At 36.7% G+C, this 24,396-nt stretch overlaps 1 protein-coding gene and 1 pseudogene across 2 annotated transcripts in view; one reads left to right on the forward strand and one right to left on the reverse strand.

Moving 5' to 3' along the window:
* Positions 1–2,025: 2,025 nt before the first annotated feature.
* Positions 2,026–24,396, reverse strand: part of LOC129739975 (uncharacterized) — an 80,065-nt gene continuing 57,694 nt past the window's right edge. For both annotated transcript variants that reach the window (XM_055731553.1, XM_055731554.1), the window contains 4 exons: positions 22,466–22,628; positions 20,559–20,701; positions 3,671–3,809; positions 2,026–3,229 (listed from right to left, as the gene is read on the reverse strand). In XM_055731553.1, coding sequence (XP_055587528.1) covers positions 2,884–3,229; positions 3,671–3,809; positions 20,559–20,701; positions 22,466–22,628 — 791 coding nt within the window. In that variant the 3' untranslated portion in view covers positions 2,026–2,883. The remainder of the gene's footprint in view (positions 3,230–3,670; positions 3,810–20,558; positions 20,702–22,465; positions 22,629–24,396) is intronic.
* LOC129739979 (ubiquitin-conjugating enzyme E2 Q2-like) lies at positions 13,785–15,476 on the forward strand (annotated as a pseudogene).

Genomic DNA, 24,396 nt, shown 5'->3' on the forward strand with positions numbered 1-24,396 from the left:
TCTCACAGTTGATTTTTTTTCATAAAACATTCACACAAACTATACAAACTTGTAAACTCTTTATCAATGAGTTTCGAACATTTTGCGAGCACTAGGGAGAGAGATACATCTATTTTAGTAAAAGTAGAGAAAATTTAAATTTCTTCACAAAATTAGCTGTAACTTTGTCAAATTTGCGTTTTCAATTTCATCTTTAATTTTGTGTGGATTATGTAAAAAAGTAAATCCAAGTATGTGGCCAAATTTCATCAAAATCGATCAACGAGATAAAAAGTTGGAGCGGTTTGTTTGAATATGAGGTTGGTTTCAGTGTGCAGAAACCAGATGGCGGCAACGTTACACGATTTGTCGTATCGTATGTATCGTATCGTGTGACCAACATCTTTTAAATAAGGGGTCGTGAATCTCGTTTTTAAGCTTATTTCCTCAGATTTAAGCTTTTTTGCCTTGAGAGCATAGGAGATGAAAGCTTAAATCTGAGGAAAAAAGCTTAAATCTGTCAATAAAGTGGAAATCTGAGGGGAAATCTCCATACGGTTTGAATAGAATTGCCGGCCTCTGGCAGAAACAAAAGGAAATGTGATTTTCAAGAAATCTCTTTGCTTTGGGGATAGGGGAGATAGGACATGTGTTTTGCTTACTGCCTGTGTTACAAACACACGCACAGCTGCTAAAGTTGGGCAGCTTGGTCGGTGGTTGTTTGTCGGTGGATGAAAATAAAGGAAAATTCTTTTTGCTTTTGCTACATACACACGCACAGAGCTCGGTTCGCCGACTGCCTGTAGTTGCCGGTATTTATTTCAATCCTTCTTCGTCTTGTGAATTGTGCTGCGATAGGGAGGAATTTTATTTTGTTTCTTTCAAAAATATGCAATGTGGATCCGCTAGGAGGTTAATGCCGATGGACGCTAATCGAATCATCCCGACGCATTATTTTGTTATGCCAATGATGCTATGATATTCATTACTCGCGATTGGCATAGAAGCTGAACTTTGGGTGTACCTACTGTCGTGTCCGGCGGATCTTTTGAAGACAGCTTGGGCAATTTAAGAGGTCCCTCGACGAAAACAATTACACGTCCGTCCGTCGCAACTATGTTCTATCAACTGATTCGTTCGTTTTTTTCACTCGGAGAAGCTGTTAGGAATGGCACCAATACAAACCTTTTCCAAATCGTGCAGATTCACTAGTGGTAGTAAATCCCTATCAAATTTGTCGGACTGTCTCTTCTTGTCGGTTCACACAGACAACGTATAAACTATTTGTTTTAATTAGACTTTATAATTTTCACACTTAAAATAATATTTCAATTTGTCATTTTTTTAAATAATTTTATTCTCTTAGTTCCTATTCTCTACACCTACATTAAGGTTTTCAGATTTCCCGATTTTATCTGGGTTTGCCCGGATATTTGATACAAAATTTTGGAACAGTTGGGCCCGGCCCGGTTGCCCGGATTTATCACTTTATTTGGCAAATCAAACAAAAACAAAAACAAAACAACAAACGCCTCCAAAACGAAATATTTTGAGCAAGTTTTAAATAAATAATTATGAAAGGTTTTTCTGGAAGCCTGATATACGGTTCAATATCTGTCGACGAGTTTTGTTAAAAAAAATTAAATTTTTTTCTTGATTTTTGTTGAGTAATTTCTAGGTTTTGAGAAAATTTGCCCAGATATTGCTCGGATTTATGGTTATCACTTTTGAAATCAATTGCCCGGATTCTTCCAGGTTTTTATATAAAATTACCCGGTTTGTCCGGCCCTGATACGTGCTGAAAAAAAATCTGGCAACCTTAACTTACATGGTCCAACAACGACGCGCGAGATGTGGGTTTGTCTCCCGCTGGTGGAATGGCTGGATAGGTGACTGTTTTTTTTTTCTATACGATTCTCAACATATCATTTGATTAAATTTCTGAATGATCTTATTAAAGATTATGATGGATTTAATTTTCCCCAAAATAGCTATGGCCAAATTTCGGATGTACCAAAAAAACACCTTTTCTCCCAAACCCGATAAAATATATTTGCGCTTTAACGATCTATGTATCAGAAAATACATGTGTCATTCCATGCCAAATGACCATGAAAATACTTCGACCCTCTCCGATTCGGCACAAAATCAGTAGGACGGATGACTTATAGGATAAAAAGGCAAAATTTTTAAGGAAGGGGGATTCCTATTCGGATGAGGATGGTCCGTTTCACTCAAATTTTTGAATATTCCTTATTAACATGACAATGAGTCATCCTACTGATTTCGGGTCAAATTGGAGAGGGTCGATGCATTTTCATGGTCATTGAGTATGGAATGCATTTCACTTCACAACATCGAAACCGGTTTTTGTCGAGCACTTTTTTATATATTTTTTAAATTCTTTATGACAGGAGCTTCAGGAACCTACGGTATAATGTACTTTTGTTTTTGAACTTGAATCTTATCTAATATCATCTTTCTTAAAATAATCACAAAAGTACCTTAAATTTCATGTTTTTCCGCAAAAACATTTGCTTTTTCCTTGTATTCATCTCCGAGACTTATGGCATTAAAAGAAGTCGCACTGTGAAATTTGATTTCGACATTTTAACATTATATGCATCTATAAACATGTAATACATACATGGAAGATTAATGTAGCATGATTCACCGATTCATTCTTGAAATAAATTATCGTAAACCCTCTGGAACAAAACTCACAAATATTTTTTATATTTTTTTCCAATATATTTTTCTTTATGCCGCAAAGCTTCATCATGTACAGAAGATTAAGCTTGTTGCTTGTTTAAAGAAACACTATCGTTCACACTCACTTCACTGCATCCGCTACATCACCTATGACGTTAATACGAAATCAATTCTACTTATCGAACAGGCACATCAAATTGGTCCCCACAAAACTCCATCTTCTTCTGTCGTCGGTGGAAGTAATCTTAATGAAGACGAAGCCCTCAATGTTGTGCAGCTCATTCTAGGACCGGATGTCAACACAAACAACAACAACACCAGCATCATCATCATCTGGAGTGGTACAATCTGTGCAAGTCGAGATTCTTTCGCCAATCCGGAAGCCGACGAGCACATGGCCGTTTCGATTCTATCACAGTTTTGGAAATGCCTATCACTCGATAACAGCGTGGCGATCTTTCTCAGAAACCGAGCCGATTCCGGTGTGCACATTAAGGCGGCACTGTTGTAGACGCAATTTTCGTATCCATAGCGGGCACTTTGGGAAGAAAGAAATGAGAAAGAAGAAAATTTATTTGTCATTAGGCTGTTGTAAAGTTCCAACAGGGATTGGGGGCTTCGATTCAATTGTATGGTCAATAATTTCTACCACATCTGCAATTTTTTAAGGGTGAAATTTGAAAAACTGAATGTCGCTCAAACTCACTTATAAAAGTGCCAGAATGTATGCTACAAAATTATTCCAATCATTTTCTACTAATTAAAGATAACATTAGTCGTCTTTATGTATGCAATGATAGGAATTGCAACGACATAAAATGCTCATGTAAATTGAAAAAAAAACTTCAACTTCTTTTCCCAAATTAATTTGTGACATGTGGTTTACAAAACAAAAAGTGCCTACCATACGTTGAGGACCAAATAAAACCGAAAACCTCAATACCGGCAAACATCCACCGAAAACCCCCCAGATACTTACCAGCAAAAATTCAGATAGAGAGTGTTGCTGTTAGACGCCGGATGTGCCATCTCATCCTTCAGGATGGCAACGAAATCCCGGGAACAAGTGTTCCAGTGGTTCTGCACATGGACGAAACATGTTTTATGTTTCAGGAATTCTGGAATTGGACGACAAGAGGAGAGACATTTTCAGCAAAATGTAGGATTGGCAGTAGAGAGACAAAACAAGAACATAATCAATAAACAGCTTTCGTAGGTTAGCGGAGTGCAATCAATATTTTTTTTTGGGACTGGTCACATCAAGCAATGCACGGGTGTGGTTTGTGGAATATTTTAAAAACATTCCGGCGTACAGTGTGCATCCATAAAAAACCATCGTTTATTTATTTCATAGTCGAAAATTTAACGAAAAGCAAAGTTCGAGGAATATAACAAATTCGTGATATTTTTTGAAGACAGATCTTCGTAAATTGTAAAAAAATATACAAATCATCGAAAACTTTTCTTAGTACATATTTATAATGCTCCTTTTTTCTGGAAATTGCTAATTGAAGTTAAAGATTTATTATTGAGATACGCGACTCAATTTTTAGATTGTACAAATAAATTTTCAATTTAGAGTCGGTATTGTGAGCAAACCGTTAATTTTGCTTAGAATAGGTGTGTTCGAAATAAAAAGTGGAACAACAATTCAAAAACAGAATTAGGGTGATATTCCAATCGTTTTCCCTAACCCATCGTTGCACAGACTGACTTAAGTTTTCAATATTTTAGTTGTTTTCCAACTTTTCCTCAAAAATAAAACTGAATCATGTAATTCGGAATGTTTTCTGCTGAAATGAGGCTTTTGAGATATTTTCTGCTGTTAAATGTGTATCTCAAGACTGTTTCAATTTTTCTTGTTTTTTTTTCGCGCGGTTTTTGTGCTAATTGTTAACAAAAACCTCACCATTCCTTCTATGGCAAATAAGGTTCTACGTCAAAACAAAATATTTTTCATATCAGTTCTCTTTACGAAACGTTCGTTGGATAATTTTAACATCATGATTTTGAAAAAAAAAATTATGATCCAAACTGTCGGATCGTGCAACAATTGATCGGCACAATCTCCTCTTGCAAAATTGGTTAGGAAATTTCAAATTTAAAAATTCGTATACTTCCAATAGCATTGATTGATTGTTCTTACAGCCAAAAATAGCAGTAAAATTTTTGGCAGCGATTGATTAAGTCCTGAATACTATAACAACTTGTTTTGAATTAGAAAGGAGGCTTGTACGGAAAAATCCAAATTTTGATTCAAAAACCTTCAGAGATGTACTGAAAATACAAAAAAAAACATAATTTGGAATTTTTAAATATTCCTTGGTTCTTTCGATACATTTTATGTGAACAAAAACTAAACTTAACTTGTACACCAGAAATGAAATTCGTTGTCATAAAAAAAATCAACCTAAGTAATTTTTTTTTATTTTAGTGTTTTGGCAGCTGATTTGCGTGTTTTAATCCATAACGGTAGAATGTTTACAAAAATCACTTTTGTAAATGATTTTTTATTTTTTTTTTAATTACTTAGATATTTATTTGATGAAGATAACATTTCAGAGAAAACCTTAACGAACTTGCGTTCCTCTAAAAGGTTCCTATTTATGTTAACAAAGATTTGATTTTAGTATAATTTAGCTTACATTACATTACATTAGCCGCTCTAGATTATTTCTGAAGAATTTTTTTACACGGGCATTGAATATGGGTACGCTTTCGCTATTCCTTATGTCTCTACTCAGACGATTGTACAAAGTTGGGCCTGTTGTGGCTAATCTTCTTTCTCCAACTCTTGTAGAAGAGTTTTCAACAAATAACCTATCAATAAACCTGGTGTTGTGGTTATGTGTTACATGTTGTACATTAAAATTGTGGTGGATGTTTTTAGTTTTTACAATTCGGTGCATAATGATTAACGTTTGCAAATCTCTCAAGCAGCTTATTGGTAGGATATTATGACCTGACAGTTTATATAATTCTAAGCTAGGGTACATGAGAGGAAGTTTAAATATAGATTTTAAACATCTGTTCTGTTGGACCTTCAATATCGATAGATTGGATACATTTGTGTGTCCCCAGGCACTTATAGCGTACGTATATCTACTGTGTACAAAACTATTATACAGTTTCAGTAAGACATGTCTTGGCATGAAATATGAAAATTTACGAATGATTCCACAGATAGGAGCACAGTTTTTTATAAGGTTAGATATATGAAGCTTCCAGGATAAACGGTTATCCAAGTGAACACCTAAATATTTAAAGTTGGAGACCTCTTCTATTTCGTTTTGCTTGTGGATCAAAGGTGGATGGGGAGGCAGTTTAGTTTTAATTCCCCGAAAAACTATAAACTTAGTTTTAGCAGTGTTTAGTGTTAACAAATTATTTTGGAGGTATTTGTCTACAATGTCAAGGTCTTTCTTCATTTCACTGATTGTTGTTTGTACATCCTTATTCGAGTATTCCAATACCGTGTCATCCGCAAATAGTTTTGGGAAACCACACAGAGGAAGTTTTGGTAAATCATTCACGTAAATGAGGAAGAGTAATGGGCCTAAATTGCTCCCTTGAGGCACGCCTACAGTTATCGGGGATTGAGAACTAAGAGTGTGTTTAATCTTAACAACTTGTTGTCGATTGTGAAGATAACTCCGCATAAAATCGTTGACTACACCTCTTATTCCGTAGGGGAGAGTGGGGATACTTGATCCCTTTTTCTTATTTTAACCATATCTTTTTGGAAAAATTTAGCAACTCGCCGTCTTTGACATTTTATGATAGCTTGTAACTTCAAGTTTCTATGCTCCAAAAATTAGAACGATACTCGAACCCGTTGATGAACTAGAACCATTTTCGTGGGAGTAAAAAAAATGCGATTTTTCTGAAGTTAGGGGAGACTTGATCCCCTATTGAAGGAGACTTGATCTTTTATTCAGGAAGCCCTAATCCTTGTATAAAAATCAAACAAAACCCCAAGATAGAATGTTAATTGACTATTTTGGTCATGTTTGTTCTCATTTCACAATTTATAGCAGACATAAGAAGAAAATTCTATAACTTTGTCTCAACGCTTTTTACATTGCATACTTAAAGGCGCTATTTTTTATAATTAAGAGAAAATTAATTATTTTTGCTCTTTTCTTCAGACAATTGTTTGATAAATATTAGTTTTTGGATAAATATTAGTAATTTCGTAGTCAGCAATCATAACGATCAATTCAGAAGAAGAATAAGCCGTTTGGAAGGGGGATCAATTATACCCAACTCTAGGGGATCAATTGTACCCATAATCAACATTTTAGAAAAAAATTTCTGAAAAAAGTTGAGAGTTTTCCATTGCTTTGAAAATATGGCATTATGAAGTTCATTTTACGCTCGAACGATTGATACATTGGAACAAATATTTTTTTCATAATTTTCCCATGTAAGGAACATTTTAAAGTGATGAAAAAAGATCTTCAAGTTACATTTTGTGAAATTTTTCAAACAAAGTTCAATTACTCTAACAATTATTTTGTTAAAATTTTTTAAACTACAAGCATTGTTATTTTGCTCATTTTGGCACATTTTTCTAGAACATTTGATCTTTGTAAGACATTCCAGTTTCGAGATATAGCTAAGGAATCAAGTATCCCCAGGGATCAAGTATCCTCATTCTCCCCTATGCTTCTAATTTCGCCAGTAACAAAGTGTGATCTATTGTGTCAAACGCCTTAGATAGATCCAAAAACAATGCCGCAGGTATTTCCTTTTTCCTGTCTAAGTTGTGTGACACACTGTTCACTAATTCTAGAACAGCTATCTCTGTAGAACCACCTTTTCGAAATCCGTGTTGGTACTCATACAGGAAGCCTTCACCTTCGAGAAATTCCACCAGTCTTGTTGCAATCAGTTTTTCAAAGATCCTACTGAAGGCCGACAATACAGAGATAGGTCGATAGCTATTAATATCTTTGGGATCGCCAGATTTGAACACAGGACTAACGACAGCAAGTTTCAAGCATTCAGGATACTGACCTATACAAAGACTATCGTTGAAAGTCGAAGTTAGAATAGGCGCTAGCTCTCTGTGATGAGTTTTAAGTGCTGAAACGGGGAAGCAGTCTACTCCAGGAACTTTTGTAGAATCTAATTTGGATATGACCGTTATCACTTCTTCAACTGTAGTTGGCCTAAGAAATATGGAATTCCTGCTACGCTTAATTGTGCCATATTCATTGATATTCCCTGATGTGTGGTGTTGATTGGCAAGATGCTGTCCGATTGAGGTGAAGAAGTCATTAAAAGCGTTAGCCACGACTAGCGGGTTACTCACAGATTGTCCTTGTATGTTCAATACCAGATCATCAGATTTTATTTTTTTACCAATTAAGTCATTTATGCGTTTCCATAGAATTTTCGTGTTGGATGTATTCAGCAATTGTTCATGGTAATCTAGTTTTGCCTTTCGTTTGGCACACTGTAGTTGTTTATTTATCTGCTTAACTTGCTCAGTAGCATTGTGGTCGCTAGGATTACGTCTCCACCTACTTAGGATCTTATCTCTTAATTTTGTGAGGCGCCATACCTCTAAAGTCATCCAAGGACATGTTTTTTTCATTTTAACTGTTACTGTCGAAGTGCTGGTATGAGTTTCTAGAAGTTGCTGATAGTGTTCTGTTATCGAGTGTAATGTGGCGTTAGGATCTCGATTCTGTGAGTCAAGGGTTCTGAGAAAGTCAACAAAGTCTCTAGACACTTGTTCCCAATTGGTACGCCGATGTGATAACACAGTGACTTTTCGTACAGGTCTTTTATTGCTGTATGTAGTGAGAACTGGCCTGTGGTCGCTGAGATCGCATGCAAATGTGCAATTAGTAATAGCATTTAGATCGCTAAATCGCACTACGCAGTGATCCAGCAGATTATTGCTAGAAGGTCTAGTGATTACGCTATTAGCAACAGAGAGGCCGAAACAATTTAAGAGACTCTGGTATTGTAGGACTGATTGATCGTTTATTCTGTTGATTGGGACATTGAGATCACCCAAAATAAAAATGGGTTTACTGGAATCTGCTTCCGAAAGAATCTGTTCTAGTTGGTTAAGCAGTCTAGACAGATTATAGTCTGGAGGCCTATAGATTCCGTGAACAGTCATTTGTTTTCCATTCAGTATCATATCAATTCCGATATGATGATATCCTTCATCTTGAGTGTTTCTTTTTATATTGAACTTAACTCCATCTCTTACGTATACAGCAAGACCACCACCATGACCACAACGAGACGAAAAAACGGCTTTATAACCCGGTAAGTTATAGAAAGCAGTGTTCTTTTTCTTTAGCCAGGTTTCGCTTATTACAACGATATCGATATTTGTTTACAAACTGTCTAGGAAGATTTTAAATGAATCGAACTTTTCTACATTATTCATCCCACGAATATTCAGCTGTAGCAATTTAGTTTTCGTGTGAAGATTGATGGGTAAAATATCATCTACAGATTCGCAGAAGATATTTGTACTAACATTTGTCAGCGATTCATCGGCCATATGGAGTTGTGTCTAGGCCGCACTACTTAGCGATCTTATTGCTTTAAAATATTCTTCATATCAGAATGAGATCGAATTGCTATTGGTTTGGAATTCGGAGTCCTTCTTAAAAGTATATTTCCATCAGCACCTGGCCAGATGTAAGCAATATTAAGCTGTTTTTGCTTGCATCGCAATTCTTGGAGGAGTCCATAATTGAAAGGAGTTATTTCACTTCGAACAGAAACGTTAGATTGACAGAGTTGAGATTCTGAGGTAGCTATCTTAAGTTCACTCACGTGAAGACGACCATATCTACGTTTGTCCTCAAGAACCTTCAATTTAGTAGACGGATTTCTTAGAACAACACGAACAGTTTTGATTTGAAAGCTTGTTAACCGTAGGATGAAAATAAGAATATCATTATACTGCTTTGTATAGCCAATAAGTATGTTGATTTAAAAAAATTCGCAAAACATGTCATGAAATTATTGAAAGCTCCAGAAAGCGAATCCTGCAATTTTAAAATATTTTTCAATGGATTCCGATTTTTTATTCTAAAATGGTTATACCTTTTTTCATGAAATTCTTTGCTTTTTCTCATGCTGGGAAAAAATGAATCTTAAGAATAGGCAAAATCAATAATTAGAAACCAACTTCATTTCAAACTTATTTGAATTTCTTGGATATGAAAAAATTTCTTCCTCCATACAAATTGTCATACAAAATTGAACACGTTCATTGACTACATGCAACTTAAAAAAAACTTGGCTTGTCTACTGATATGACATTTTTTTCTGAATAAGTTGATATTTACGTTTAACTTGTAATTTTAGTAATTTTTGTGCTCTAATTAAAAATTTTCCGCTCAGAATTTTCATATTTTTTGCATGCAATGGTGATTTTCAATAATTAATTCTATAATTCAAAGACACTTCATATTTCCATAAGTTTATTTTTTCTACAGTAAAATCTCAAAATTGATGTTTTGTAATTATTAATCTCGTTGAAAAAACATATGTATATATGAAAGTCGGGCAACTTGCAATGTCTGAAAAGTGGCAAAGTCACCTCAACTGCTTAGGCTTTGAAAGACTACTTTTTTATCAGATTTATTTTGAATTCCTTCATTTACTCAACAGTTTATGCGAAGAATCTAAAATTTTTTTTGAAAAAATCTGTTGCTCAAATTTCGAGACGAAAAATCATAATGAATTGTATTCAATGTCCCCTTGATTTTGTTTATAAAATTGTCAAAAATATTGTACAGTAGGAAAACTACGACCCTTAATCCCAAAAAATCAAAGTCGAAGGTCGGAAGACACGAAATATTACTTAACTGATATGCAATTTTCTCAGAAATTTTAATTTGCCGTCACTGGAGACATCTAAGTGAAGCTATATTTGGCCCTTATCATCCAGAAAATAAACAGTCATAGCTTTGTGAAACTAAATTTGATCCAAAACAGTTTTTCAGCCGGAAAACTCTTGGGAAACATTTCTATGTGATGTGATTGTTTCCTGAAGATTGATGAAATGCTACAGAGGTTACATTCATTACAAATAAACCCACTTACATGAAAAATATATTTAAATCAATTAACTTTTTGAAATGATAAATTCTTATACAAAATTGTATATTAGTCAAACAATCTAAAACTTCGGGGTGGTTGTTTCAATTTTCAAGTTTCAAATTAATATTTATCATGTAAAAATCGATCAACTTCCAAGTGAGTCCAAGTGAGTCCAAGGAATTGTTTAATAAAATCACATCTTCTTCATAGGGGTAAGTAGGGCAAAACAGATCACGTTCTTTGATCTTTTCACCTGTAAATAGGCACTTAAAAATTAAGCATTAAATTGTAACGGACCTGAGGCCAATTCCAACGCAAAGTAGATTTGCAAACGGTTATTGGCCAGGGTACCGAGAAGCGAACACTGCTACTCATCAGCTTTGTTTTTTTTATCAACTTTGTCAGCAAGAACTCAAGTGGGTCCGGGGCCCAGAAAAGTTCTTGTTGTCAAGTCAATTGAAAAAAATAACAGGTGTTGACTGAGTAGCCAAAAAGGGAAATAGAGAGAGAATGAACTTAGTTCTGGTCAGAATGAACCAAGTTCATTTCTTTTTTAGGGTATATATAAGAAACAATTAGGATTAATAAAAGGAGAGTTGTGAAACGAACTAAAACGCGATCGTTTACTTCGATGACCGCTCCGCTTCTACATTTATGGTGACAGCGGTGGGAAAAATTAGACTCACGCCGGACATGACAGTTGAAACAAATCAAGTGAAAATTACATACAGGGATGTTAAATATTTTGATAATTTAACAATTATTAATAACGTACATTACGATGTACTAAATTTTACACTAGACAATTGGCAAATAAAACTTCTTCCATCTCTGGATAAAAACACTTCTTTGCTATCGGTTAATGACCGGAAAAAATTATTTGACTTAGGAATAAATATCCAAGATTTAAATAAGGAGATACCATTTTTAGAAAACATGACGTATTCTCCTCTATCGAACGGTTGGTCAATTAGTGGCTTAATAACGATTGGGGCCATAATAGCCATTATTATTTATGTTTTCAGGCTTAAAGGTAATCGATCATCTAAAGATTGCCAAAGCCCAGTAGTGAAAGAAGTAGAAGTTCATCATATTATAAAGGAAGAAAATAAAAATCTAGAAAATTTTGAGAATGCGAGTTCGGAGCTTCATGAAAAACCAGCTGAAATCGAAATGGTATATGAAAACCGTCGAGCTCAATATGGTAGGGAAACACTATCCCTGAGACCCGTTAGAGTTCGATGGTGAGAGATGTAATACACTCTCTAAAAATGAAAAAAAAAGAAAGTTTTTTTTCTTAACTCTGACCATCCGTTATAATTCGGTGGCTATACAGCCTACAGTTAGTTTAACAATAATGTGTTTATCAATTTTTTTTTATTATAAATTTTGAATAGACCGAAGAACTGGAAAACAGGGATAAATTCATATCACCTTAAGGGCTATATACCACAATAAGAATTAAAAGCGCAAAAAGAAAATAAAATAAATAAAATCGGAGAAATCAAAAGATATACAGCCTACAGTTAGTTTAACGATAATGTGTTTATCAATTTTTTATAAATTTTGAATAGACCGAAGAACTGGAAAACAGGGATAAACTCTTATCACCTTAAGGGCTGTATATCACAACAAGAACTCCCAAAATACATAAAATTGGAGAAAACGAAAGACACTCCCAGAATAAATAAACTTGGAGAAAACTAAAGACACTCCAAAAATAATTAAAAGTGGAGAAAACAAAAGACACTCCAAAAATAAATAAAAGTGGAGAAAACCAAAGACACTCCCAAAATAATTAAACTTGGAGAAAACGAAAGACACTCCAAAAATATACAAACGTTGAGAAACAAAAGATGCTCTCAAAATAATTAAACTTGGAGAAAACTTAAGACACTCCAATTAAAAAAAAAAAAAAAATTAATCAACGAGGAGAAACATTGGACAATAGCAATGAATTAATGAAGAAACTCAAGACACCTCACGAACGAAGAAACTTGAAAATTATAAATTGACAAATAAGAAATCAAAGACAAATGAATAATGAAAGAAGGAATACTAACATAAAGAAAATATATCCATTTGGTTCCACTTATATAATCCCATCCCATATGTGTCCTAAGGTAAATCCGGGCATATGATCGCCAGGCATTGACCCAGAATGAAAAAAAAAAACATTATTGTGATGTTGCTGCATTCTTGGCGCGACGTAAGAAGTTTTAAATTACAGAACGTTGTCGTTCACATGTTTTGATGACAACGTGTGTCATTGCCTTCGTAGGAATATCGTTGTGCGATATAACAAAAGTGAAGGTTTCCATTTTCAGTCTCATAAGTTTCATAATCATTTTTTTGTTACATCCGCATCCAAGAACATTATGATTGTTTGTTTGCGAATTAGACTGATTGTTTTTTTCAAATGCCTTTCAGAATGATGAAAATATTTTTTTTTGAGATTTAAGATGACCCTTTTTGAAAAGTAACTATATCATACAAGAAACAAACGGATTAGAGATAGTGCAATTTTTTTTAAATGGAAATTTAGATATGGATTTTAAAATTATTATATTCTGTTATTTAAAAGAAAACCAAATGAGTTCATTCACAGACGATATGGAGACATCCTGACGAGGTGGAACTGATCCCCAACCTATTTCAACCTGAGCGGAGAAGGGGGAGGAAACCGAAGCCAACCGTTGGAACTTCAACATCAACAACAACAACCAGCACCAGCAACAACAACCACCAGCACCACTGAAAAAAAAAAATGAAAAAAACCACTGATACCACAATTAAAAAAAAAAAAAAAAAAACCAAAAAAAAAAAAGGATGCGAAAAAAAAAATTACTCGCAAAAAGAACAAAAAGCACCATAAGTTGAAAAAAAAAAAGATGCAAAGAAAAAAAAATTTGACTCGCAAGAAGAAAAAAAAACACACAACAAAAAGATGCGAAAAAAAAATACTAAATCGCCCACTACTAACCCCATAAAACTACTAACACAACATCGATAAATAGGGAAACAGATATTAGGCTAAAGAATTTGCTAGAGGTTAGGTCAAAGAATTTTATTGAAATATATGAATATTTTCTTTTCACGAACACTTACATTGAATAGGAATTAGGAATTAGGGAAACCGCTGAAGAAGACCAAAATGCTGTCGATGACGCCATCAACATCCGAAAGTGTGGAGCCATCTCGGGAATTAACGAGAACAAGAAGGAAATCAACGAGGGGAAGAAACTATACTGGGTCAATGGACGAAGCTGAAAAAAGGAGGGAGCGGAAAAGCTAAATCGGAAAATGGGCATGGAAACGAAAAAAAAAACAGAGAGGGTGACGTCGAGCGAAAGCGATCAGGACAGCGAAGGCGAGGAGGACCTGGAAAGGCACGGGGTAAATACGAAATAAAAGTATAACATCTAGCAACTCTGGAAAGACTAAGTCGAAGTCAACGACAAGATTATCTTAAGGGATCATTCTCAGGTTCGGTACAGGCGACCGATCGGTTGATGAAGGAACTACGAGACATCTACCGGTCCGATTCGTGCAAGAGCAACATATACTCGATAGAGCTGGTCAACGTTTCGATTTACGAGTGGAACATACGGCTGATGTCGGTCGACCCGGACCGCCCGTTGCACAACGATCCTGTCCTGCTGAAGAAGAAGGAGGGACAAGGACAGCATCCTGCTCAACATCATCTTGAAGGAGAGGCATCTATTCGAGACACAGTTCGTTCGGGTCGTTCATTCGGTGATTACGTACTGGTGGGTGGTGAAATCTGTATGGAGTGGTTCACGGAACAAGACTGGAGTTCAGTATACACGGTCGAGGCGGTTATAATGCAGAAAGCGGCCACTCTAGTCAAGGGTACAGCGCGAATACAATTTGGTGTGACCAAGAATCATTCATAGGGCCAGGACAACTTGGCGCGTGCACAGCAGAGTTTCAAATCGTTGGTCCAAATCCACAAGAAGAACGGCTGGTTTACTCCGCCAAAGGAGGACAGATAAAAGCAAATTGAACGGGGTTAAGCAGCTGCAATCGGAACAGCAGTAAACCAGCAAACTATCCTAATCTTTACAGTAGCAAACAGCGACCGGAAGCACAGAGACAACAGCCGTAGCAGATAAGCCCCAGCCAACACACAGATTGGGGAAAATAAAAAGGCAGCAACAGGAACGATATAAAGGATGGCTCAGCAATTCAGTTAGCTACACCGCAAGTTTGGAGTTCAACCCAGGTCGGCATTTTGGATCTTCAATTAGCTAGATAAAAGTTAGATTCCTGCACTCTCCTGTTTTGAAGCTATACTCTTCTAGAATAGCTTCAAACTCAGATAGTAGGGGGAGATGTAACGGACCTGAGGCCAATTCCAACGCAAAGTAGATTTGCAAAAGGTTATTGGCCAGGGTACCGAGAAGCGAACACTGCTACTCATCAGCTTTGTTTTTTTTATCAACTTTGTCAGCAAGAACTCAAGTGGGTCCGGGGCCCAGAAAAGTTCTTGTTGTCAAGTCAATTGAAAAAAATAACAGGTGTTGACTGAGTAGCCAAAAAGGGAAATAGAGAGAGAATGAACTTAGTTCTGGTCAGAATGAACCAAGTTCATTTCTTTTTTAGGGTATATATAAGAAACAATTAGGATTAATAAAAGGAGAGTTGTGAAACGAACTAAAACGCGATCGTTTACTTCGATGACCGCTCCGCTTCTACAAAATACCCTTTAGTTCATTCTATGAGATTTCAAAGACATAAAATTTCATGTTGGTAGGACGTATAAAGCAAAAAAGCTCAACACTGAGCAAATAAGGTCCTCCCCTCAGATGACTTCGGTTAAATTCAGAGGTAGATTGGAGTTTCTGAGAAAACTTCACGTGTGATAAATGCTATTCTAGACACTCAAACCGGCGAATTTGTGCTTTTTTTGTTTTAGATTTTGGGTCCGAACTTTCTATGCATAAGACGGTTTATATCAAAGACACCCCCCCCCCCCTGAAAAGGGGCTGTCTAAAAATTAAATTGCATTTGAACTAGAAGTTCTCATAATAAGCTTCCGTAACAGCTATCAGCCTCCTCAACCACATGATGGCAGACCCTTAAGAAGATTTTAAAAATGTGCAACCATTGGAAAAAATCGGACAACATTATGCACGACATGAAATTTGCCTGTGCAACTATTGGGCACAGACAAGCTGTTTTAAATGATTTTTCAAATTTTTAAGTCACTTTTTTCAAACACTTGAACTTTTGGATAATGTTGACCAATCCTGTATGAGTGCAATCGACAAAAAAAATCGAGTGAATTTGGTTGAAATGACTAAAATAAAGCATAAAAACAAAAATCATGTGCTTAGCTATGCATCGATTGGCTAATCACCCTAATAACAGAGTAAAAATTAGAGATGTACTGAGATGTACGGCGCCGAATATCGCCAAAAAACCGTTAAGCCGAATATTCGGCTCACCGAATAGTTGAGCACTAAGTATTCGGCCGAATAATCCGAATATTTACTATTTAAATTTATACAATAACAAACTTGTGCATTATTTCAAATGATTTTGGATAATTTGTGAAATATCCTTAAGTATGTAATGTTGAAAGAGCTACACAATCATCGAAAACTTATGGTTCTGCAAAACATCTTAGGGGTATCTGTATACCTTTCACTGTAGATTGTTGCATTTAAGTTACAATTATGTTTTCGGTCCTAAAATATTATACGATACGAGCGATTGGCAAAATTAACACATTAAAACCCATCCCCATATAGAGTAAAATTAGCTGTTATAATTAAACCAACTTCGGTTAAAATACGCCAAGCGTGAATTTTTATGTTAAGAGCACCCAAAAAAGAGGAAAGCAAACGGAGCGTGCAACAAGAGTTGTCAAAAGGGCCACGCGGAAAAGATCGGGCATTTCGAAAAAAAGTAAGTGGTGATTAGACTGCCCCAAATTTGTATGGAAAATTCAAAACCTGTAAAATGTTATGCGCTGCAGGCTGAAATTGATCCTAGTCCTAGTACAAGATCTCATGCCAAATTTGGGGCAGATCGGATCACGGGAAGGGGTCGCTCAACAAGCCTGAAGTTTGTATGGGATTTCGAGACATTTTGCTCGGGAGAAACATGAAAAACCAGTTTTTCATCAATAACTTTGGTTCCCGTCGGCCGATTTCTTTCAAAAACGGGTTTTCTTAAGGCCTAAACTATAAATAATATTTCATCCGAAGACTTTATTTCGATAAGAGTTAAGATAAAAAAGTTATAAGGTTTCAAAAAAGGGCTAACTTTTTAAAGGATGGTATTCTATACTGTTAATGAGTCGAGGCGGTCGAACATATTGACGCCTCATTAATAGTGCTGAATTCCACCGTTAAAAAAGTTAGCCCATTTTTGAAGCCTTATAACTTTTTCATCTTAACTCTTATCGAAATGCAGTCTTAGGATGAAATTTTTGTCATAGTTTAGGCTTTAAGAAAACCCGTTTTTGAAAGAAATCGGCCGACGAATACCAAAGTTATTGATGAAAAACTGGATTTTCGAGTTCCTCCCGAACAAAATGTCCCAAAATCCCATACAAACTTCAGGCTCGTTGAGCGACCCCTTCACGTGATCCGATCTCGCCCAAATTTGGCATGAGATCTTATACTAGGCCAAGGATCAATTTTAGCCTGCAGCGCATAATTTTTTCAAAAGTCGGGTCATTTGGGGCACTCTAGTGGTGATCGGACGTGTTGATGGCTTCAGGACCGCGTGCCTCAAATTTTGCCGGAGAAAAAGCAGAAACCCGCTCCAGAGCGTGTTCCCGGAAGGTCGACGACCAGCATCGGTGTCGCGGAATTGGCCGGAAAAAAAAGAAAACCGGCGAGACGAGCCGGCCAGAAGAGGCGGCATTAAAGAAAAGGAGCAGGAAAAGAAAAAAGGAAAGAGCCGCAAGACCAAGTTGCGGCTCTTTTTTCTCCCCTCATCTTAACTGCCTTCCGGTGCGGCAATTTCGGGCAGTGGCAGGCGAGCCGAACAGCCGAAGAAAATCAGTAGCCCCCTGGTAGTCCCCTGGAGGCGCCACAGGTGTAGGGCGGAGGCACAAATACTACAAAGATCAGCAGCCCCCTGGTAGTTCCCAGGAGGCGCCACAGGCGTAGGGCGAAGGCACCAACACTACAACAATCAGTGCCACTGGCGAAGGGCGCTGAAGAGCGGCGGTGGCAGCAGTGGTGCCATCCGATCGGCCCGAGCTAAGAGCGGGAAATAGCTCACGCAGTGCTGCCATCGGCGTTCCAGATCGCAAACACTAACTGGGAACCACCGAGACTCGAGAATTGCCGTGAAGAAAAGTGGAGGTCTTCCGGCATAGATTGTCCACAAGCATAAGCGGAGGTCGCAGTGGTGCCATCCGTTCGACACAAACAGAAGCGAGAAACAGCACACGCAGTGCTGCCAATCGGTGCTCCAGTTCGCCGAGCGGCCGAAGAGCAGCAGCGGTACCAAGGTGCCACCAATCGGCCTCAGGCTTAGGGCGGCCGAAACAGCAGCAGCGGCGCCAAGGTGCCACCAATCGGCCCCAGGCGTAGGGCGGCCGACCAGCAGCAACGGTGCCAAGGTGCCACCAATCGGCCCCAGGCATAGGGCGGCCGAAGGAGTAGCAGCGGCGCCAGGTGTTGACCAATCGGCCCCGGACGTAGGGCGGCCCAAAAGCAGAAGAGGCACGAGGTGCCATCCGATCGGCCCCCTGTCGAAAGGCGGCGGACGCATGCAGGGCAGGCGAGGTGCCGCACTAAAAGGGTCTGTTCAACAAGAATGCGGTGAGTACACGCTTGTAGAGGAATAGTGGGAGTGTTTTTGCCAAAAATGTTGAGAATATAAACAGAAATGCATTGAAATTTCTCTTGTCATTATTTGTGGCACCGACCACGACTAGCCATCGTAATAAGATCCTACAGAAGTATGCTGACGAATATCACTTTATACTTTGATTATCGTTTATTCGAGATTTTCTTGATATATCCAGGCCATAAATCCAATAAAGAATTCAAAATAAGTTAAATTTAGCCGGGATGCCGGGATATTGTTTAAAGTTTTTCCGATTCAGCCCGGGTTTATTCAGATTATTTGCTAAATCAAATGAAAAACTGAAATTTTATCTTGAAGATTTTAAAATTTTGTATTCCAAAACGATGTTTAATAAATTCCAAAATGAACATACATTTTTGTTTTATCCTTCGATACGATTTCTACACTGCTGCTGTGATTCAATGAAAACACTTTAAATTCAGGTTTTTCCTTTCTATTTCCTCTTGTATGTTTAAGAATTAAGCCTAGATTTCTAGAAGCGTTCAGATTTGCCCTTTTTTTCAAAAATCGTCCTTAATTTTTCGACCATGTGGATACGTTGTTTTTAACAACTTTTTTGAAATTATCTTACTTAAATTCGATCTTTATCTAATTCGTTATCAAATAAGCAATCAAATTGTATGGCACAGGTGCCAAGGTGCCGACATGTTTTGACCAAATTTCACAGGAACACAATCTGCTTGTTGATAAAGCGACAAGTCATTTGATGTCCTTTCCGGTTGGTAATAATCGACTCAAAACACGAGGGGCATTAACATGGAAGAAATAAAAGCAAATTTAAATAATCCCTTCTGTTTTTTCATTAAAACTCAACAGAATATTCGGCCGAATACAGTTGAAAAGGTCAATATTCGGTATTCGGCCGTTCGCAGAATACCACTATTCGGTACATCTCTAGTGAAAATCAAAATTTAGATTCTTAGAATCAATTTTAATCCTCATTAAAAGTGAAATAGCAATTGAAATAGAAAAAAAAACAATCCCGCAGATGTGACAAAGTGAGCTGAAATTCGACTGTCTGACAGGCCAAGGAACAACTTCAGCCCGCATGGTTACGATTCCGAAACATACCCCTATTTTTGGATTACCCTAATGTACATAGAAATGTAAACTTCAAACAACATTCGGAATTATGATTCGAAATAAAAAAAACTATTAGAGCTCACTTTCTTATTCCAGAATACAGATTCTGATATCGGCTCAAACAAAATCTTAAAATTTAGTATTCAGATTCTAAATTCAAATGCAAAAAAAATCAAGAAGCTTTGTTTTCAAAATACTGATACGCGTTTTTCATTAATACATATCAATACACTCCAATGCTTAAAAGAACGATTACTGGTTTTAATTTAAAATGCCGTCTAAAAAAACTGTTAGAATTTCAACACAGCTTACAGAAAAACGAAAAACATAATTAATTTCAAACGTTTCGAATCGAACTCAACAAGTTTTCATATTGATGTTAAGAAAAAAAAATCTCAAACATACAAACTGAAGCAGAAACAACAACGTACCTGGCGTGATTTTGTTTTAATAAAAAAAAAATCCTTTTGATTTGACTTGAGTGCACGTACTTATGGATGATTAAAATAATACAAGAAGAAACGAGCTTAATTCATCACTGAGTTCAATCTTAGCAGAAATAATCAGATTGTACGGTAAATGGGGATTTCCATGACATGACTAGATTAGCCCACAAGATAATAACTGGATCATCCATCAATTCCCCGAAATCCTCAACATCATTGATGAGAGTGCATCCCTAAACTAGGTAACGTTATAATATACTCTGTACGAATAACGATATCTTCCTGGAACTTTCGTCTTATATCAACATGCACTCGCGGAAACGCTTTGAGATGGCGACGCTAATTCAAAGCCTTAAAAAAGGAGCCCAAACTTATGCCGGCCGACCGACGACTTACCCCTTTGGAAGGACCGATCTTGGCACAGATAGGCGTACAGCTTCTTGGCACCGTAAACCTCGTTGTCGATGATTCTGCGTTTCACAGAATCCAGACAGGAATCCACATACCTCTGGACACAGGCCATCCCCCGGTTGAAGACTCTTTTCCGGTCGGCGTGTTAGGAGTACATTCATTAGAAATACAGGGAAACGAGATATTGGGAAAAAAAGAGAAGTCAGTGCCAGAAGCAAATTGGTGGTTTTACGGCGAAAAAAAACTATGGTAATGAATCTATCCCTATTCGGTTTGGATTCAAAGATTTTTCGGTCGAATTTTACTAAACCAGCAGCATGAGGAATAAAATTGGCTTGAATGGAAAACATGATAAAATTACAGGAGGTGAAAACTTAAGTACGAAAGAACGAGAAATATTGATAGAGGGAAGCAAAACGAAAGAACGAAAGAACGAAAGAACGAAAGAACGAAAGAACGAAAGAACGAAAGAACGAAAGAACGAAAGAACGAAAGAACGAAAGAACGAAAGAACGAAAGAACGAAAGAACGAAAGAACGAAAGAACGAAAGAACGAAAGAACGAAAGAACGAAAGAACGAAAGAACGAAAGAACGAAAGAACGAAAGAACGAAAGAACGAAAGAACGAAAGAACGAAAGAACGAAAGAACGAAAGAACGAAAGAACGAAAGAACGAAAGAACGAAAGAACGAAAGAACGAAAGAACGAAAGAACGAAAGAACGAAAGAACGAAAGAACGAAAGAACGAAAGAACGAAAGAACGAAAGAACGAAAGAACGAAAGAACGAAAGAACGAAAGAACGAAAGAACGAAAGAACGAAAGAACGAAAGAACGAAAGAACGAAAGAACGAAAGAACGAAAGAACGAAAGAACGAAAGAACGAAAGAACGAAAGAACGAAAGAACGAAAGAACGAAAGAACGAAAGAACGAAAGAACGAAAGAACGAAAGAACGAAAGAACGAAAGAACGAAAGAACGAAAGAACGAAAGAACGAAAGAACGAAAGAACGAAAGAACGAAAGAACGAAAGAACGAAAGAACGAAAGAACGAAAGAACGAAAGAACGAAAGAACGAAAGAACGAAAGAACGAAAGAACGAAAGAACGAAAGAACGAAAGAACGAAAGAACGAAAGAACGAAAGAACGAAAGAACGAAAGAACGAAAGAACGAAAGAACGAAAGAACGAAAGAACGAAAGAACGAAAGAACGAAAGAACGAAAGAACGAAAGAACGAAAGAACGAAAGAACGAAAGAACGAAAGAACGAAAGAACGAAAGAACGAAAGAACGAAAGAACGAAAGAACGAAAGAACGAAAGAACGAAAGAACGAAAGAACGAAAGAACGAAAGAACGAAAGAACGAAAGAACGAAAGAACGAAAGAACGAAAGAACGAAAGAACGAAAGAACGAAAGAACGAAAGAACGAAAGAACGAAAGAACGAAAGAACGAAAGAACGAAAGAACGTAAAAACGAAAGAACGAAAGAACGAAAGAACGAAAGAACGAAAGAAGAATGAACGAAAGAACGAAAGAACGAAAGAACGAAAGAACGAAAGAACGAAAGAACGAAAGAACAGAAGAACGAAAGAAAGAAATAACGAAAGAACGAAAGAACGAACTAATAAAAAATCATTAATATGAAAACAATAATAAAAATGAAGGATCAATAAACATATTATAGTTTTAACAAAATATTATTGAAATTTTTTTCAAACACCATTCTTGCAAAAAATGATCTATTCAACAAAACGGAAAATACATAAACGACGAATGTTGAAGGGATAAAGGTTGACCTAACACCCTAATTTTTGTTATTTAAAAATGATGAACAAATAACCACAGAGAAATAAACCTCGTTATCGGGATGAATTTGCTCGTTTGAATACCTACTCGCATCTTTTGGAGATTTCCTCCTCAGTTTCGGGAACCTTAGACGTGTGTAGTAAATCCAAAGCCACTTTCTGTGTTGTGTTTTGAAAACAGACATCCAGGAAAGATGTGTTGCCGCACACCGGTTCCGGTAAGAAGCTGATCTTTTCGTGCTGGTTCGAGTCTGTAAAAGACAAACATCAACGTCCTGTTTTTATTGAGTTTGGTAAAATGTGTTAAGGCGAAACAGTGAACGAAATAGAGAGACCAGAGAGAAAGGTTCACTTTAGATGAGATATCTCTGTCATCATTTTCTAGGGATTTTAGTTTACAACTTTAAACCAATCAGGATAACAAGGTATATTGAAACGAAAAGATCAAAGACCGGCCTTCATTTAACTATTTTGGCCCTTTAGGCTAAGTTTTACAAACTCAAGCAAATCGATTTTAGTCACGATAATAGATGACAAATAAATGGTGTCTATATTTAACTTTATGATAAGGACTATGCCAAACATCAATCAAATGATGTACAAATACAATGCACAAAGTGAAATTATAGACGTAACTACTCATATGTGGTAACAATAAACAAAGCACAACTTAAAAAAGCATTTAAAAACACTTTTACACTACAACAAAATAATATCATAAATACATTAGTTTTAAGTAATTTTAAGTATTGTAGTCTACAAAGATTGACTTTAGAAATAAAAAAAATGACATGAACTGTTTTGTGGAATTTCACGGAATCCACAAATCCAACATTCTTTGTAATAAATGTTGGATTTGTGAAAGAAAAACCAAGAATTCATAGATTACGATGTTTTCCAAACAAACATCCGTCCAAAAAAAAAAGAAATCTTCTGCTGGGCGATAATGAACCTCATTTTCAATCCGGCACCATATTTGATCACGTTCATCGATTTTGACGAAACTTGGCCTGGTATTAGATCAAACATTTTTACATCTTTGGACCAAATTTCAAGATTTTTCAATGAAAATTGTCAAAGATACAGCAAATTTAGTGAAGCAGTTCCAAATTTCCCTTTTTTTACGGGAATGGCTGTAACTTTTGTTTCCCGTCATTGTAAAGGCTTCAAATTTTGTGGAGTATTAGTTGGATAGTTAAACTAGATTATGTGAAATTTTCATGAAAAAATATCAACCGAGAGAGAAATGGCAGCTGTTGCTGACTACAACAGCACTCGTATACCAACATTATTATTCCACCCTATCTTTATCACATGACTGTTTCATTCAAAGAAAATCCAACTCTCAATAATTTGATCTACCGTTTAGATAAGTTACGGTTACGTATATTATTCTTAGCAATAATCAAAAGACATGAATAGTTTGACATAGCATTTTACACGTCAATACTTTTTATAAACGATCATGACAAATAATATTGTTGACACAATTGCAAGGACTTCTAATTGAATATTTCCTTGCAGAGATAGATTAAGCAAAATTTTCCATCATTACCTTTGCCTTCTGCTACCTACTGCCGCCTCTGCTCTCAGCACGCCGTCTGATGATTCGGCACGAATGAATTGCCTCAATCAGCTGATGCCCTTCTAGACTCGGTCCTACTTGGGTATGCGCTTCAAAGAAGGACGAACCAAAACAAACAACGGCGATTACACCGTCCGGGTGCTTGCACAATCTTCTTACTCTCACGTACACCACTGACGGGTAATGAAAATAAACCACTGGGATTACACCGTCCGGACGTGTGAGCAATCTTCTTCCTCTCTCACAAACACTAACATTTGGGCGATGAACATAAACTTCTACGATGCCAGCTTTCAAATCTATAGCTGCTTTTCTTTTCTCGCACACGCGCACTATTGACGGGGAATGATCATTCACCCACGTCGCTTTGCAGCACTGAACCACTCCTTTGAGGGCCACTGGGATTCAACTGGATTCTTCAGCACGTTGATGTG

Source organism: Uranotaenia lowii, chromosome 1 (genome assembly GCF_029784155.1).
Source record: "Uranotaenia lowii strain MFRU-FL chromosome 1, ASM2978415v1, whole genome shotgun sequence".
Lineage (NCBI taxonomy): Eukaryota > Metazoa > Arthropoda > Insecta > Diptera > Culicidae > Uranotaenia > Uranotaenia lowii.